The following is a 17,234-nucleotide window of genomic DNA, read 5'->3' as shown; positions in this document are numbered from 1 at the left end:
TCCCGCCGCGATCCGGTGCTCTCTCTGCCACTGCCAACGGCTCCGGTAAGCAGCAGAGGGCACTGAACTTGTTCTGTCTGGAGAAGAGACGCTTGAGAGGGGATATGATTTAAACTTATAAATACCGTCCTGGTGACCCCACAATAAGGATAAAACTTTTTGCGGAAGGGAGTTTAACAAGACACATAGCCACTCATTAAAAATAGAAGAGAAGAGGTTTAACCTTAAACTACGTAGAGGATTCTTTACTGTAAGAGTGGCAAGTATATGGAATTCCCTTCCACAGGCGGTGGTCTCAGCGGGGAGCATCAATAGTTTAAAAAAAACTATTAGATAAGCACCTGAACTACCATAACATACAGGGATATACAATATAATACTGACATGTAATCACACACATAGGTTGGACTTGATGGATTTGTGTCTTTTTTCAACCTCACCTACTATGTAACTATAAAAAAAAAAAAGAAAAACAAAACAAAAATGAATGCAACTAGGCATAACTTATTTTTAGTTTTGGATTGAGAGGAGATGGATTAGAACACCTGTCAATTTGTATTGCCATCTGTGCCCCCGTTAAGGAGATTAACCCTCTTTATTTGTCCTGTTTATTATTGAAAGTAAAAGAAAACCCCACATTTTGGGTTGTCCCCAAAAAAGTAGTAGAGAAATCTTCCAATGCGGACACTAGTTCTGGGGGAAAAAAAATCTGACAAGGGTTATAATAAGCCTCCCTTACAAAATCCAAAATTAAAAAAAAAAAAAGGTTTTGCCTATAGTTCTACTTTAGCCACTTCCCGCCCGGCCTATCACAGAATGACGGTCGGGCGGTGGTTGCGTTATCCTGACTGAATGTCATATGACATCCAGTAGGATAAGCTGCAATAGTGCGCCTGCAGGGGCTTGCAACGCGGTAATCGGTGGTGTGGTGTTTCACTCTGGAACACCGCAACTCCGATCGTGGTAAAGAACCTATGCTCTGTCTCTTTACCACATCATCAGCGTGGTGTAACCAGGAAGTGGCGGTAAACGGCTTTCCTTGGTTCGCGCTGACAGGGAGAGCCGATCGGCAGCTCTCTTGTCAGAGTAGGGTCTGCACTGATAATCAGTGCATTGATTATCAGCACAGCCCCCATCAGAGGTGTCCACCACAGCTGCAAATCAGTGCCCTAAACAGATGCCAATCAGTGCCCATCACTAATTGACAGTACCTCATCATCAGTGCTGCCTATCAGTGCCATCTATTAGTGCCCATCAGTGCCGCCTGTCAGTGCTCATGAGTGCTGCATATCAGTGCCGCCCATCAATTCTACATATTAGTGCCACCTTATCAATGCCGCCTCACCAGTGCCTGTCAGTGAAGGAGAAAACAAAATTGTATAACAGAAACAAAGAAAACTTTTTTTTTTTCCAAAAATGTCTGTCTTTTTTAGCTTAGCAAAAAATAAAAATCCCAGTGGTGATCAAATAACACCAAAAGAAAGCTCTATTTGTGGGAAGAACATGATAAAAATTTTGTTTGGGTACAGTGTTGCATGACTGCTCAATTGTCATTCAAAGTGTGACAGCGCTGAAAGCTGAAAATTGTCCTGGGCAGGGGGAAGTGCCCTGTATTGAAGTGGTTAAGGACTGGTAAGCTGCAATGTATGACATTTTTGTTCATTGGTTTTGGTTCAGATCATTAAAGAGAGTGTACTATGGTATATGACTAAATAAAGTGAAACACAAAACATGTTTGTGGGAGATTCGCAGTGTTTCACTTATAGCATTTACTGTATATCAGCAATTCATTAAACCAGTTTACAAATAAACATTTTTAAAAATTGTCTACGGTTTAATCATTCACTTGTTCTCAAGACCCCCATTCTTGGTGTTTGCATGATTCATGTATTGTAGCTGATATTGAAGAAGTAACTCTGAAATCCCCAGAATGGCTTCCTGGAGCTCTTTAAAAGTTAAGCAGAGACTAGTGTTGACAGATGTAGGTCCCCTGTGGTGTTATACAAACTCTGTGTTGTAATCCTATACCAATTTCTTTTTTTTGTTTTTTTTTTAAGAAACCCAGCTCAGTTCGAATTGATCAGCTTGACCGTGAGCAGTTTAACCCAGAAGTGATTACTTTCCCTATTATTGTGCATTTTGGTATAAGACCTGCCCAGTTGAGTTATGCTGGAGATCCACAGTAAGTTCCCTTTTCTCCATACTATACAGTAAATGATGTTTGTTCTGAATCAAAAATGTCATTCTGTATGTGAGATGTTCTTCATAGTTCTCATTGAAAATACTTTAGTACTGCTGTATATTGGTATTTTATTTTATTTCAGTTACTTATATAGTGCCGTCAATTTATGCAGCGCTTTACATATACATTGTACATTCACATCAATCCTTACCCTCAAGGAGCTTACACTCTAAGGTCCCTAACTCGCATTCATACATACTAGGGACAATTTAGACAGGATCCAATTAACCTACCAGCATGTCTTTGGAGTGTGGGAGGAAACCGAAGTACTCGGAGGAAACCCACGCAGGCACAGGGAAAACATGCAAACTCCAGGCAGGTAGTGTCGTGGTTGGGATTCAAACCAGCGACCCTTCTTACTGCTAGGCAAAAGGGCTACCAACTACACCACAGTGCCAAGTGAGCGAATAGAAGACAAATCTAAATCCCTTTGGCTTCAAGCCAGCTTCAAATTCTTATGCCACGTACACTCGATCGGAAATGCCGCCAGCAAAACTCCGATGAGAGCTTTTTGTCAGAAAATGCGATCGCATGTATGCTCCATCGTCTTTTGCTGGCGGAATTACAGCCAGCAAAAGATTGAGGGCATGTTCTTTATTTTTCGGTCGGGAAAAGTTCCTATCCGAAAATGCGATCGTCTGTATGCAGTTTGGACGTGCCAAAAATCACGCATGCTCAGAATCAAGTATGAGACGGAAGCGCTCGTTCTGGTAAAACGAGCGTTCGTAATGGAGATAGCACATTCGTCATGCTGTAAATTTTTGGATCTTTTAATGCAGCGCATTCTTTTGTTCTTTATAATGCTAGAAGAATGAATTTGTTTTGCTGCTGATATTCACACAGAGTTAGAGTTCTCACAAACTTATTTCTTTGTTATTTTTTGTGATCTCCTGAATGTATTTTTTTTTTTTTTAAATCCAGATCTCAATAATAATGTTTAGAATTATTTTTTTATAGTCATCTTTTTATTTTCATCAAGATCTCCTGTTTTTTTGATAATTTTTAAATTATTTTCTAGTGATCGCCATTTTTTTTTTGTGTCAAGTTTCCACAACAACATTATTATTTTGTATTTTTAAAGCTCAATGATGTTGGTTGTTGTCCCTTGTTAATTTGACATTGTATTTTTGAAATGTACCTGCCTACTCACAAACAAACTGTCCTTTTTTGAAGAAAAACACATAGGCAAGTATTTTCATATAAAAAAATCTACATTTATTCTGGCTGATAACAAAATAAAGAGGAAGGCAACGCTGGAGAAACTGCTTGAATTTGCAAAGCCTTTGTACCCCAGGGCAGACATCAACTCTTTGTAACTAAAAATTGGTAGCCTGAGAAGTCCATATAATAGGGAGCACAATCTGGTTCAGGACTCCCAGAGATCATGAACAGCAGCAGATGACATATATGTGCCCAGGCTGTGGTACTACAAGAGCCTGCGTCTTCTGTCAGACCAGACTGAACCCAGGGCCATCACTTTCTTGTCTTCCCTGCAGCCTTCCCTCCACACTTCCCTGCAGCCTTCCTTGGAGGCTATGGCTATGGCTTTGGAGGTGGACTTGTGGCAGGAGGATGGGCGAGCGCACATAAGTGCATGTTCTCACTAATTTGGCCCCTCAACCCCTTTTGAAGGGCCTGAAAAATAAGATTCTTACACATGAAGCGTTAGCCCTCCTCCATTTTGCAGCTACATAGCAGCCATAGGCCTCTTCAGCGTCGGGGAGTGTTTTCAGGGCCGCATTAGCATCCTTAATGAGGCCCAGTGCTGCCTCCTCCATGTTACTCCCCTTCCTGGCCCTTTTTTTTGTAAGGCGGAGGGGAGGCACCTGGGATTGGGTGAGGCTGCTGGGCCTGGCCACCATCTGGCTGACACTTACCCCCGCCTACTCCTGGCTGACACTTACCCCCACTTCCTCTTGGCTGCCACATTCCAGAGACTTGTCCTGGCTGAGTTCTTCTTGTGTATGAAAAAGGGACATAGTTTTAGTTTTTGGTTCATCAATCACACACAATTTTCAGCTCATGACTGTTGAATGTTAATAAATAGAAAAGACTATCATTCTGAGCCCAGCATTTTTCATTCTTGTCCCAAACATTTTTGGCCCCTACTGTCTATTGATATGTAAAACACTTTTTGTTCAATCATTCATTTGTTATCAATAATAACATCTAGTTAACAACAATAATTTTTGGACAATAAATATGTTCAAAAATACTATACCTGGCTCCAGCTGGGCTCCTCAACTTCTTCCAGGATGAAAGGCCCAGGTTGGTCCTCGGAAGCCTCAGCTGCGGTTGAAGGAAGGGTGGATGGAAGTGTAGAAAGTGATTCCCTGGCTTCAATCTGGTCTTCCAGAAACCGCATCCTGTTGTAGTACCACAGACTGGGTACATACACATCCTTTGCTCCTGATTTCATAAAAGCCTGGACCTTATTAAGCTCCTTCCTTTAGGTGCTTCTCAGCCTACCAACTTTCTTCTCCACAAACTTGATGTCTGCGTCGGGGACCCGCGTCTTCACAAATTGCAGCAGTTTCTCCAGCAATGCCTTCCTAGCTGGTTTATTTTGATATAGGGGGTTTTTAATCTCCCACAAATTTCTCATATCCCTGTATCTGTCTATGAACTGGCCCATGAATTTAGGGTCTTTGAATTGTTTCATATTTGCTGCAAGACAAAACACAAGACAAAAACACTAATACCAGGCTAAACTCTCCTAATCTTATCCCAATATAGGCCTCAATCTCAAATCAGTATAGGCCACTGATGTCCCAAGTTAAAATGTTACCTTCATTAGAACATCTGTCGCTTCCTCCACTCACAGATCGTACGTACGATACACACGTGTTAGCTTTATATACACCGTGCATGCGTGAAACTCCGCCCACCCCTGACGTTCTTTATAGAATATTCCCCGCCCCTTCTCTTTCGTTGCAGTGGGAGAGGAACATGGCGGAGACACAGCAGGTGCGTAATAGCAGTAACGGAGAGGAAAGCCCGGAGCCCGAAACGTCCCGATCCCACCGGAGATTTAAGGCCTCAAATATGGCCTTTATAGAGATGGTGGACAGGGCCGAAGAGGGATGACTATGACGGGAAGTATAGACCATACCTAAACCCAAATGTGAGAAAGGCCAAGATCATGACTAAAGTTGTGAAGAGTCTGCACGGGAATTTTGGGGTACGACAATCCAAGGAGCAATTGAGGAAACGCTGAAATTCCATTAAAAATGCTGCGCTATCAAAGGTGTAAGCTAAAAGCCTCTGAACTGGTAAAAATATATCCTCTACACCGTGGCAATAATAATGTATAAAATATATGATGAAAAATATATCAAAAGAGACTTGCTTAATAGCCAAATAATAAAGTGACAATGTGCATGTTCCCCTCCTGAAAAAGGGGAACAGAAGAGGACACCACAACCTGAGGATGTGGAGGAAGGAGAGGTGGTTGAGATTGTCACCACAAAAGGTGAGTGTCTGACACCACAGATTCAGTTAATAGATGTATGCCTGCATATTTATAATACATGGTGTGTATTTTTTCTTTTAGGTGATGTGCATGTTGTGGAAGAACAATCTCCTCATTTCATGAGTGACAGTGCACAGAGGCTAATCCAGGACATAATGTTTTGTAGTCAGGATTTAGACCTCATCAAGCAAAAAACAAATGACATAGAACAAAAACTGAAGAACATGATTGATGTACTAGGAAGAATCTAAAGAACAACAAAATGACACCATTTTCTATTTTTTGGGGACCATTTTTTTCAAAATTTTCACGCATTTTAAAAGCCAAATTTTGAAGATGCACACAGTGTGTCAACATGTGCAATCTGCCATCAGGGGATATCAATGTACGTGTTTTGTGAGTGCAACCCCTTCCTCGTAACTCAAGTAGGTGAGAGGAAGTGGTTGCGCCCCCAAAACACGTCTATTGATCCCCCATGATGGGAGATAGCACATGTTGACGTTAGGCATGGGCTCAGGAGGGAAATCCCCAGTTTGACTCCCAATTTGTGTGCATCCTCAAAATTTGGCTTTTACAGGGGGACATCACCCCATCTGATGAAAGCAATATCAACATATTTTTGACACTATAATGTCTGATATTGCCTTCAGTTTTTCAATGTTGAACTTTGTAAGTTTTTAAGTTGTGTATGTTATGTTTTGAATTTGAAACATGCCTGTTTATGTACTTAAAAATATTTTCAAGGTAAAACTTAAAAAAAATAAATAAATTTTACAATGTGCATGTGAATGTGCACGGAGTAAAAGGTTTTATACTCAACAATGTGTGGCTTCTTCTTTCAATGTTCAATATCATTTTTTTGTATTAAGTTGGTGTTTACGGTGCCAGTGGGTGTTATTTAATAATGCAAAAACCACTTGGCACTACAAGTGCACTAGGAGACAACTAAAAGAAACACAAGCGGTAAATCAAAATCAAGATTTGATCAGATCAAATTTTTTTTTTAATATCTAAAATAAATTACAAATTTGCTGGCATAGCAATGACCCCCAATAAAATAATCAACATATTTTTGACGCACTTCACAGGCGCTTTGGGGGGGCAAGCCAGGACGGCCAGTTTCCAAGGCCGTAAGTGTATTTTCTGGAAGTCCGGCCTCAGGCCCAACTGAGGCAACATAATTTGGAGCAGTTCTCTTCAAAAAGTTGTGAAGTATGCAGCATGCTAAAGCTATGTGGTTAAGTTTGTACTCCGCCATATTTATTGCCGTAAGAAATAGGCGGAACCGGCTGTCCATTATCCCAAAGGCATTCTCCATGACTCTGGCTCTGGCCAGCTGGTAATGAAAAACCCTCTTCTCCGGGGTGAGGGTACTCTGGGGGAATGGCCTCATCAGGTAATCACCCAGACCAAATGCTTCATCAGCAATAAAAACATATGGGAGTCCTTCCATGTTCTCTTCCGCAGGTGGCAATCCCAAGCCACCACTCTGGAGACGTCGGTAGAACTTGGTCGGGTCAAAGACTCCACCATCTGACATCCGGCCATTCTTGGGAAGCCACAGTCTGCCATTCCTGTGGTGTTGAAGGAAACTGTAGAGTCAAAAAAGAAATAAAAATATTAGTACTTTTGCACATAACATTGCAAGCAGATTAGACACAAACATTCTTGTCCAACATCAGTATAACATTTATTTTAAGGCGTATTTAAAGACAAAAGTATAAGGTCCACTTATCCGATTCCTCACCCCCTCTGATGGCACATTGTAAACATTTTTTAAAGCCTCTGGCTCTCTGCCTGAATTTAAGGACACAAATAACATTTGTACACATTTTAGCGGGTTTTTAGGGTAAAGCACTACAATGGAGCTGACAAAATACATTAAGTGACTAGGCTAGGTGTGTATGGGCCCAGGATAGCATGCTGGGGAGGTTAGTGAAGGCAAATATGCATGAAGGATAAAAAGGAGCATTAAAAGCTTCCAGCATGCATGAGGACAAATGGTGCATGCACAGCATATTACAATCATGGTTAGGGAATGATTAAAGAAATACAATACATTAGCAAACATAAAATACATAGAATGTGATGTTAAAGGAAAAAACTTACCTAATATAGTCCTTCTGCAGGACCTGAATGATTGCAGAAGAGGTCTCTGGAATAATGATCCCCAGAGCCTGGGGGGAGATGCCTGTAGAAAACGTGAGGTCCTGCAGACTTCTCCCTGTCACCAAGTACCGCAATGTGGTGACTAGCCTCTGCTCTGGATTGATGGCTTGCCACATGCAGGTGTCCTGCTTCGTAATATAAGGGGACAGCAAAGCCAACAGACGGTGAAAAAGGGGGTCCCTCATCCGGAGAAATTTCCTGAAATCATCAGAGTTTTTCTCCTGGATCTCACGCAAAGGCATATGAGAGAATTGGTCACGCTGGAGTAACCAGTTCTTGGTCCATGAACTCCTCCTCTCCCTGTTCATGGACTGGGCTTGGGTCAAAGCAAGAACCCAAACACCAAGCCCCCACATAGCACGAACTCTACGATGAGTACGTGCCTGCAACATGGCTTCAAAATGGTCGGCTGGTCAGAACGAACTAACAGAACGCACTGAAGAACAGCAAGGCCTGTGAAGAGCGAGCTGAAAATCAGAACGAGCGGACAAGAACGCACTGAAAACAGATACGAACTGACTACACGCACTGAAAAACAGATACAAACCCACAAGCACAAACTGAACAGCAGTAAAACGAGTCTGAAAAGCACAAATCGTCTCTCACCAAACTTCTATTAACACGAGATAAAACACGAGATTAGCAGAAGGAGCCCAAAGGATGGAGCAGTGGCTATTGAACTTCCTTTTTCTAGTCCCATCGTACGTGCTGTACGTCACCACGTTCTTGACAGTCGGAATTTGGTGTGACCATGTGTATGCAAGACAAGCTTGAGCGGAATCCCGCCAGAAAAACCATCATAGCTTTTTCCGACCAAAATTCCGATTGTGTGTACGCGGCATTACTCTTGCACACTTTGTACACTTTGTATGATTAACCAATTATACCAAGCAGGTGCTAAGGTGTAAGTTGAAACAGTCATTAACTGAAATGGAAATGGATGTGTAGGATGCTTAAAATTTGGGTGAGGAAGAGCCAAACCCTGCTACTAAGGTGTGGTTGTGGAAGACAATTTCATTTCACAGGTCATGCACCATCCAAAACTGAGCACACAAGGTAGTTTACTGCATCACCAATGTCTCTCCCAGGCAAAGATTGTCAAAGCAGACTGGGGTTTCAAGATGTGCTGTTCAAGCTCTTTTGAGGACGCACAAAGAAACAGCCAACTTTGAGGATCGTAGACGCTGTTGTCTGCCAAGGAAACGTAATGCAGCAGATGAATGGTGTGCCATCAGCACAGAACTGGCAGAAACCAGTGGGACTCGGGTACACCCACCCACTGTCCGGAGAAGTATGGCCAGAAGTGGTCCTTATGGAAGAATTGTGGCCAAAAAGCAATAACTCATGGGAAAACAAGACTAAGTGACTCAACTATGCACAAAAACATAAGAACTAGGGTGCAGGAAAATGGCAGCAGGAGCTCTGGACTGACGAGTCAAATTTTGAAATATTTGTAGCAGGAGGCAGTTAGTCTGCCGAAGACTGGATAGCGGTACAATAATGATTGTCTAACAGGAAACAATGAATCATGGTGGAGGTTCCTTGCAAGTTTGGGGCTGCTTTTTTGCAAATGTAGATGGAGAATTTGTCAGGATCAATGGTGTCCTCAATGCTGAGCTATTCAGGCAGATGCATAACCATCATGCCATACTATCAGGGAGGCGTCTGGCTCCACATTTTTTCTGCAGCAGGACAATGACCTCAAACATACAGCCAATGTCATTAAAGAAGTACAGCCAAAGCTTGTTTGGCTGTACTTCTCCTGTGGATCACAGGAATGCAGTTCGTTCTGTACTCCTGTCTCACATTTTCAGCAGACAGTGGGCTGAAGTCTGCTGTTGGCTGATGTCACAGATCCGGTCCAGGCTGGGTAAAGATCGTGACCTCTCTGGACCTGCAGCTGGCTCAGACTCTCAGACGCTCCTGCCCCCTCCACAGCCCAGCGATCCAGTGAGCGTGGAAGGGGGGGGGACAGGGCAAAGAGCTGGTGACTCTGTCAGTCACCAGCTCTCTGCTCACCGAGCGATCAGCAGTGTTTGATTGCTCGGTTCTCACTCTTAGTGCCAGCAGGGGACTGATGCTGCATCCACCTAGGTAAGTATGTGAAAAGGCACAGTCATGAAGGGGTTATGTGTAAATGAGTACAAGAGACAGTGAATATGAATAGGACAAATACAAAGAACAAAACAAAATAGTAACCGCATCTACTCTCTACTGCCCCTGCAAATGTGACATGAGTCTTTTAAAATGTTTGTAAGGAGAGAGTAATGCCCTTTTTATTCTTGCAGCTCATGATCTAGAACACAAAGAAAACAATGCAATTTATACTGATTACATACATTGAACGCCTGTTTACATATATTTGTCACTGTCTTTGTTTCAATAAAGTGTTTAATGAAGATTCATGTTCTCCAGCTAATTGTTTATTGAAACCTTTGAAAGACAAGTGCCTAATTATCCATGGCTAGTTTACAGCAAGAGCAACAGCACAGGTTAAAATAGTATAAGCTTATGCACTCCATAATTCAGCAAAATAAAGACAAATGGCAATGCTCAAGGGGAGTAAACCTCTTGCAGGAAGAATTTCAGATAAAATATAAATATGTATCTATATGATGTAGGTAATGGCAGGGATTGCTCATCTGTAATATGTTCACAATGTTTCTCAACACTGATAAGGTTCAGCTTAATTGCTTATGGTCAGCTCTGGCTTGTATTGCGCTGTCAGTTCCGGTTTTGCAATGCCCCCTACTTAGCCTAGTCTGCTTGTGCACTAAGCATGTTCTTGTAATCATGTCATTGTGTGCAGTTTCCGTGACCTCAAACACATTGCAGAACAGTGTAGTTGTTTGCATGCTTTGAATAGCTGAACACCAACACTATTTCACTATATACTTTGTTTTCTTTTATTTACATTGTGAGATACAATATTTTGTTTGCATTTTTTGTACAAGGCTGAACTGAAAATGTACCTCACTACACAGCCCTCAATCAGCAATATCTGTAGCCGTCAGTATATTTTTGTCATACTCGAATATTAATTTCATTGGCAGCAGAAGCCTTCTATACTGTAGATCAGTAGGAGCATTTGATTGCTTTGGTGCCATTTCATAGTTTACTACAGCTGTGTCCTGGCAATATTACTTTGGAGTGGCTGCAGTAGCTATTTTCATTTTTGCATTGTGTTGGAGATACTCAGCATAGAACCTGTCTGCTTAAGTACAAAGAATGGTTCAGAAAGCAAAAATGGTTCATCTCTAGAGTAGATGCGGATATGACAGGGTGTCATTTGCTCTGAATGGAAATAATAAAGTTACAAACTTACTGAAAGGTTTTTCTTGGATTCAAACGTTTAAACGGCTGTTATGTGACGTGTCCCAGCTTATCATTAAGAGACACAGAGAAGGACCAGCTGTAGAAAACTAATTTGGTGGCCTAGGGTGGGAAGCTGCTTGAAAGCTCTTCCTTTCCCGCCTATGTACTGTAGTTCATTGCTCACAAAGAATGACAGTGATTTTCAAGAGTTTTAGAAAAGCACTGTAAAGAAAATAGTTTAATCCCTTGGGTAAGAATGGTAGCAATGGCCCTTATCTCAGGCATTGCAGGAACACCTCCGAAGCACTGAAGACTCCACCATTCTTATATTTAGGACCTGTGTTATGCAATCCTAAAAATCTTTTGTGTCATTGATACTGAAGTTTTTCAACGTTATTTTGTTTTCTTTTATATATAATAGGATAAAAGTAAATAGTTGCGCTAAAATAAAAAACAATGTCCAAAAAAATATTAAAAAGTGTCCTCAAGTGATGTGTCAATATATTAATTTCAAGTGTTAATAATCTTATTATGCATCTCCACCATCCACCACCATAGAAAGTGATCTTGTGCAGCAATGCCACCACCAAAGGTAAAAAATGTCTGCTTACCAGCTTCAAGTGACCTCTCATTACAAGAGGTCGGTCTTGCTTGTGGTTATAGCCCAGCCAAGGCTTTTGATGGTCCCCGGAGCACTCTTGTCTTTAGCGAACTCCTTAGCCGATGCAGGTATAACAGCGTTCACCAAAATAAAAAAGAGCTCCACATGGTGTATATCTATAAAACCTTTATTCACATAAGAATATTGCACTTTGGGGTAGGCGCATGCACGGAGGCTCCTAAGATGGCCGCGTAGACCGGGAGCTCCACTCTGCTCCGACGGATTGACGCTTTCACTAGCCAGTAGCACACCTAAAAAACCTGCATGGACAGCGGACTAGGATTAGGGAACAGCGGTAGCACACCCCCATGCCAGTGGGACCCATCCGCAGGGTGGAAGCACAAATATCCTCAGCAGGGAGCGTGCCTCAGAACACCAAGATGGCAGCTGTGTCCAGGCCTCAGACACGGGAACTACAGGGGACTCAGGTGAGCAGCCCAGCCCCGGACCCCCTTCTCTTCAGCCCTCTATCTGGGGCCCCTGTGAACATCCAACAAGCTGGGGCTGCATTGCCAGCCTCCACTGAATCCCTTATAGGTCACGCCATGGATGACTACCTATTGTCCCCTATGGAGGAAGGCTCCTCTCATTCACAGGGAGGGAGGCCCACCTCATCTACCACCCTAATCTGCCCACTAACATAGCGGACATGTTCTCCAGATTCGCTGACATGCTTAACATTGGTTTATCCCAAACTGCAGCAAAGATCACAGGGGACATTAAAGCGGAACTCCAGAACTTAGGTTCATGTATAGAAACAATTGAATCACACCCGTGGAAAGAAAATGATACAAATTTAGTTTGGGTACAGTGTTTTATGACCACGCAATTGTCATTCAAAGTGTGACAGTGCTAAAAGCTGAAAATTGTCCTGGGCAGGAAGGGAGGAAAGTGCCCTATATTGAAGTGGTTAAACCAGTAAACATATGCAGGTTTAGATATATTTAATGATTGTGTTTTATAAACTTGTTGAATTATGTCTAATTGCAAATTTTGTAGCCCTGAAGAGGGGGCCCTGAAAAGCGTTGGATCATTGATTCAATATAAGTTTGGAATGAAAATCCCACTTTTTTTGATGCTTTAGGGACATGCCTTGATTTTTAGACTCTGAACATTCATTTAAACTGCATCAGTCAGCCTAGTTGGGCATTTTTTATCAATTTGGAATTTTTTTTGTTTTCTCCATTGTATCGTACACTGTCAAAATAAACTATATCCTTATTCTCTAAAAATAAGTCATACAAATCCATTACTTAAAGCTTTACTAAACCCAGGACACTGCATTCACTATATCTTGTCTCCTACAGTACACAGAACGTAGAAATGCAATTATTTTAGTAAATATAAACTGCTAAATACCTTTTCTCATCAGAAGTATATAGCATTCTTGTGATTTCTATCAGTGCCTGTTAAAAGCTTGTAGGAGGAGCTTTCATTCTACTCTGACTGTCCCATGAGGCTGCAGCACCCCTGACCCCCTGTCTGGACAGTGCTGATTGGCCCTGTGCCGATCACATGCACCCTGCCAAGAAAAAAAAAAAACAACTCTAGCAATACATACCAAACTGAACATGTGCAGAGTGACTCCAAAAGGCTCTATCTTATCAGGAGATGGATTGGAGACAGTGGAAGAAGGGGAGGATTAGAGAAGACAGGATCAAACAGCCGTGTTACACAATGAGGAGTGTTAACCCCTTAGTTTCCACAGTGAGTATAACAAGAATGCTTTACTGCATATACAGACTGATTTTACTGTTGTGGGTTTAGTAACACTTTAATGGCCCTGTAATCTATTTTTTCATGCATTTGTTTCATACTCTGCTTTTCTCCCTCCTTATACCTTCCTCTGTAAGCTCTTGAGCAGTGGAAATTAGCTGGGGTCATGGGCACTGCTCTATGTACACTACAAATTATATAGTCCATAGCCCCTAGTCCAGCTCAGAAGCGAGCAAGAGAAGGTGGCTACATTCCTACATACAGTGGGACAATAGAGAACGAACTTAGCCAGCCTTGAACAGGAGGTTAGATCACAGCGGCAAAAGGGAAAAAAAGGAAATTTGAGGCCTATAGCAGAATGACGGCTGGGCGGTGGTTCAGTTATCCTGACTGGGCATTATATGACGTCCAACAGGATAACAGCCACCGCACGCTCGTGGGGGCACGCATTGCGGCGATTGGTGGTGCAGTGTGTCAGTCTGACACACTGCTACAATGATCTTGGTAAAGAGCCTCTGATGGAGGCTCTTTACCACGTAATCAGCCGTGTTCAGTCACGGCTGATCACGATGTAAACAGGAAGAGCCGTTGATCGGCTTTTCCTCACTTACATCTGACAGACGCGAATGGGGGAGAGCCGATCGGCTGCTCACCTGACAGGGGGGTTTGTGCTGATTATCGGCGCAGCCCCCCCACCCCCACCCCCTTGGATGCCCACCCAGGACTGCCAGGACCACCAGGGACTGCCACCACACTGGACCACCAAGTATGCCACCCTAGACCAGGGAAATGCCAATCAGTGCCCAGGCAGCTGCCAATCAGTGCCCAGGCAGCTGCCAATCTGTGCCTATCCCCAATGCCTGCCAGTGCCATCAGTAATGCAGTAATCAGTTCCATCTATCAGTGCTACGTATCAGTGCCCAGCAGTGCCACCCATAAGTACCCATCAGTGCAGCCCATCATTGCCGCACATGAGTGCTCATCAGTACCGCCTATCAATGCCCATTAGTGGTGCATATCAGTGCCACCCATCAGTGCCGCCTACCAGTGCCCATTAGTGCCGCCTCATCGGTGCCGCCTTATCAGTGCCCATCAGTAAAGGAGAAAACTTACTTATTTACAAAATTTTAACAGAAACAAAAGAAAAACGTATTTTTTTTCAAAATTTTCGTTTTTTTTTTTTATTTGTTTAGCAAAAAATAAAAAACGCAGAGGTGATCAAATACCACCAAAAGAAAGCTCTATTTGTGGGAACAAAATGATAAAAATTCTGTTTGGGTACAGTGTAGCAAGGTGTTATTACAATATAATTGATGTAAATACTGCTAGATCCAAATGCACTGAAACAAAAAGAAGAGTGGGTAACAAATGAGAGTGAGTTTCTGTCAATAAACTTGAAGCCTGTAGCTGTAGTAATGAAAGTCCTGTAATTGTAAATGTTGATTTCACTTGTAAAATGCAATAAACTGTCCAGCTGTAGTAGGGACTATCAGACAGAGCACATATGGCAGAAAAAAATAAAAAAAAAATAAACATATAACACATCTTGAGACAAAATAGGAAGAAACAGTTGCATTAATTGCAGAAAAATTTGGCTTTGTCAGAGGTCACGATCAGCGTTGCTCACTACTGAAAGTCCAGGATCCTGTTTTTGCTTTACTTCTCACATATTTTTTTCTCCTTGATCCAAATACGTTAACCACTTCAGCCCCGGAAGGATTTGCCCCCTTCCTGACCAGGCCATTTTTTGCAATACGGCACTGCGTTGCTTTAACTGACAATTGCGCCGTGGTGCAACGTTGTACCCAAACAAAATTTATGTCCTTTTTCCCCACAAATAGAGCTTTCTTTTGGTGGTATTTGATCGCCTCAGTGTTTTTTGTTTTTTTTTTGCGCTATAAACAAAAGAGCGACAATTTTGAAAAAACACAATATTTTATCGTTTTTGCTATAATAAATATCCCAAAAAATGTTTTTTAAAAAATAATCTTTTCCTCAGTTTAGGCCAATATGTATTCTACATATTTTTGGTAAAAAAAAATCGCAATAAGTGTATATTGTTTGGTTTGCGCAGAAGTTATAGCGTCTACATAATAGGGGATAGATTTATGTTATTTTTATTATAATTTTCTTTAACTAGTAATGGCGGCGATCTGTGGTTTTTATCACGACTGTGACATTGGGGCGGACAAATCGGACACTATTGACATACAGCGATCAGAGCTAAAAATAGCCATTGATTACTGTCACTGGCAGAGAAGGGGTTAACACTAGGGGACGATCAATGGGTTAACTGTGTTCCCTAGGTGTGTTGTAACTGTAGGGGGGATGGGACTGACTAGGGGAGGAGAGAGATCAGTGTTCATACTTAGTATGAACACACGATCTCTCTCCTCTCCCCTGAGAGAACTGGGATTTGTATGTTTACACACACAGATCCTGGTTCTCGCTCTGTCAGGAGCGATCGTGGGTGCCTGGGGGTCATCGGCCGCCAGGCACGCACATCGGCTCCGGGGACATGTAGCGGAGCACGCCTGCTGTGACGTCTTAAAGGAGCGACGTACAGCTACAGCATTTTGCTCAGCCATGCCAACCTGCCGCAGTGTAACTGTGGCGACTGGTCAGCTAGTGGTTAAACCTAAACTCCTACTTTTTCCAGTTATTGACCATCCAGTGTCTGTGCTCTTTTGCCCACATCTGTTTGTTTTATATTTTGTGTTTCCTTTTGAAACTCTGCCTCTAAAGCCAGCATTCTAGTGTCATATTTTCCATTGCTGCAGATGACAATGGTATTTGGCATGTACTCTTTAAAGCTGAACTTTAAGTAAAAAAATATTCACCATGCACTGCAAGAGTTAAAGTGGTACTAAAAGCAAAATAAATGACAATCACGAACATTAACAGAGCAGTCTATGTTTTTCTGAGTCTCCTCTGTAACTTAATTTTGTTACCAGTTGATCCTGCTGTTATTTTTCAACTTCCTTTAACAGATCAAGCTGTGCAGCAAAATTGGAAGTTAGAGGGTTGAGACAAACCATATACCACTGACAAGGGTGCTTACAGTGGTCATCGTTTAGTCATTTAGTTAAAACATTTATCCCAAAATGGAAAAAAAAAAAAAAGTTTAACTGCTTAGAAAGTGTTAGCAGGGGTTAGGCTTTATTAGACTTTACATTAGTGACATACAGTTTAAATCTACCAGTCCATTTAACACTATACCCTCTAGACAATGCTGCTGTTGCTCCTCGATAGATAGACAGTAAGTGTGTTACTGGCCAGATCACAAGTTGAAAATATGGGGAAAAAAACACTAAAAACAGAAAACGAATGCAGCCATCATATCTAAGGATTGGTAAGATGCCTTTTTTTTATTGGTTTTAGGTATGCTTTAAAGTAGTTATAAAGGCTTAGGGTGTTTAATTTTTTTAACCTTAATGCAGATAATGCTCATAAAAAACCTGTTCCCCTTTTTTTAGTCCAATCTCGATCCAGCATTGTGCCCATAAGCAGTGGCACTCTTCCGCTAACTGGGCAGATTGATAGAAGTGGAGACATTGGCTTTTGCTGCTGTCAATTCAATCTTGTGGGAGAGGAGCTGGGCCTGCTGCACTGTCTGTTTATAGATGCGGGGAGCATGCCTCGGGATTGAGCCTACACAA

General features: G+C 42.1%; 1 protein-coding gene across 2 annotated transcripts in view; it reads left to right on the top strand.

The window, feature by feature from the left end:
- DROSHA (drosha ribonuclease III) overlaps positions 1-17,234 on the top strand; it is a 651,577-nt gene that overhangs the window by 335,820 nt on the left and 298,523 nt on the right. For both annotated transcript variants that reach the window (XM_073630893.1, XM_073630892.1), the window contains exon 14: positions 2,058-2,182. In XM_073630893.1, coding sequence (XP_073486994.1) covers positions 2,058-2,182 — 125 coding nt within the window. The remainder of the gene's footprint in view (positions 1-2,057; positions 2,183-17,234) is intronic.

The sequence above is a fragment of the Aquarana catesbeiana genome, linkage group LG05 (genome assembly GCF_042186555.1).
Source record: "Aquarana catesbeiana isolate 2022-GZ linkage group LG05, ASM4218655v1, whole genome shotgun sequence".
NCBI lineage: Eukaryota > Metazoa > Chordata > Amphibia > Anura > Ranidae > Aquarana > Aquarana catesbeiana.
The sequence above is the reverse complement of the archived record's forward strand: the minus strand, read 5'-3'. Positions and strand labels throughout refer to the sequence as shown.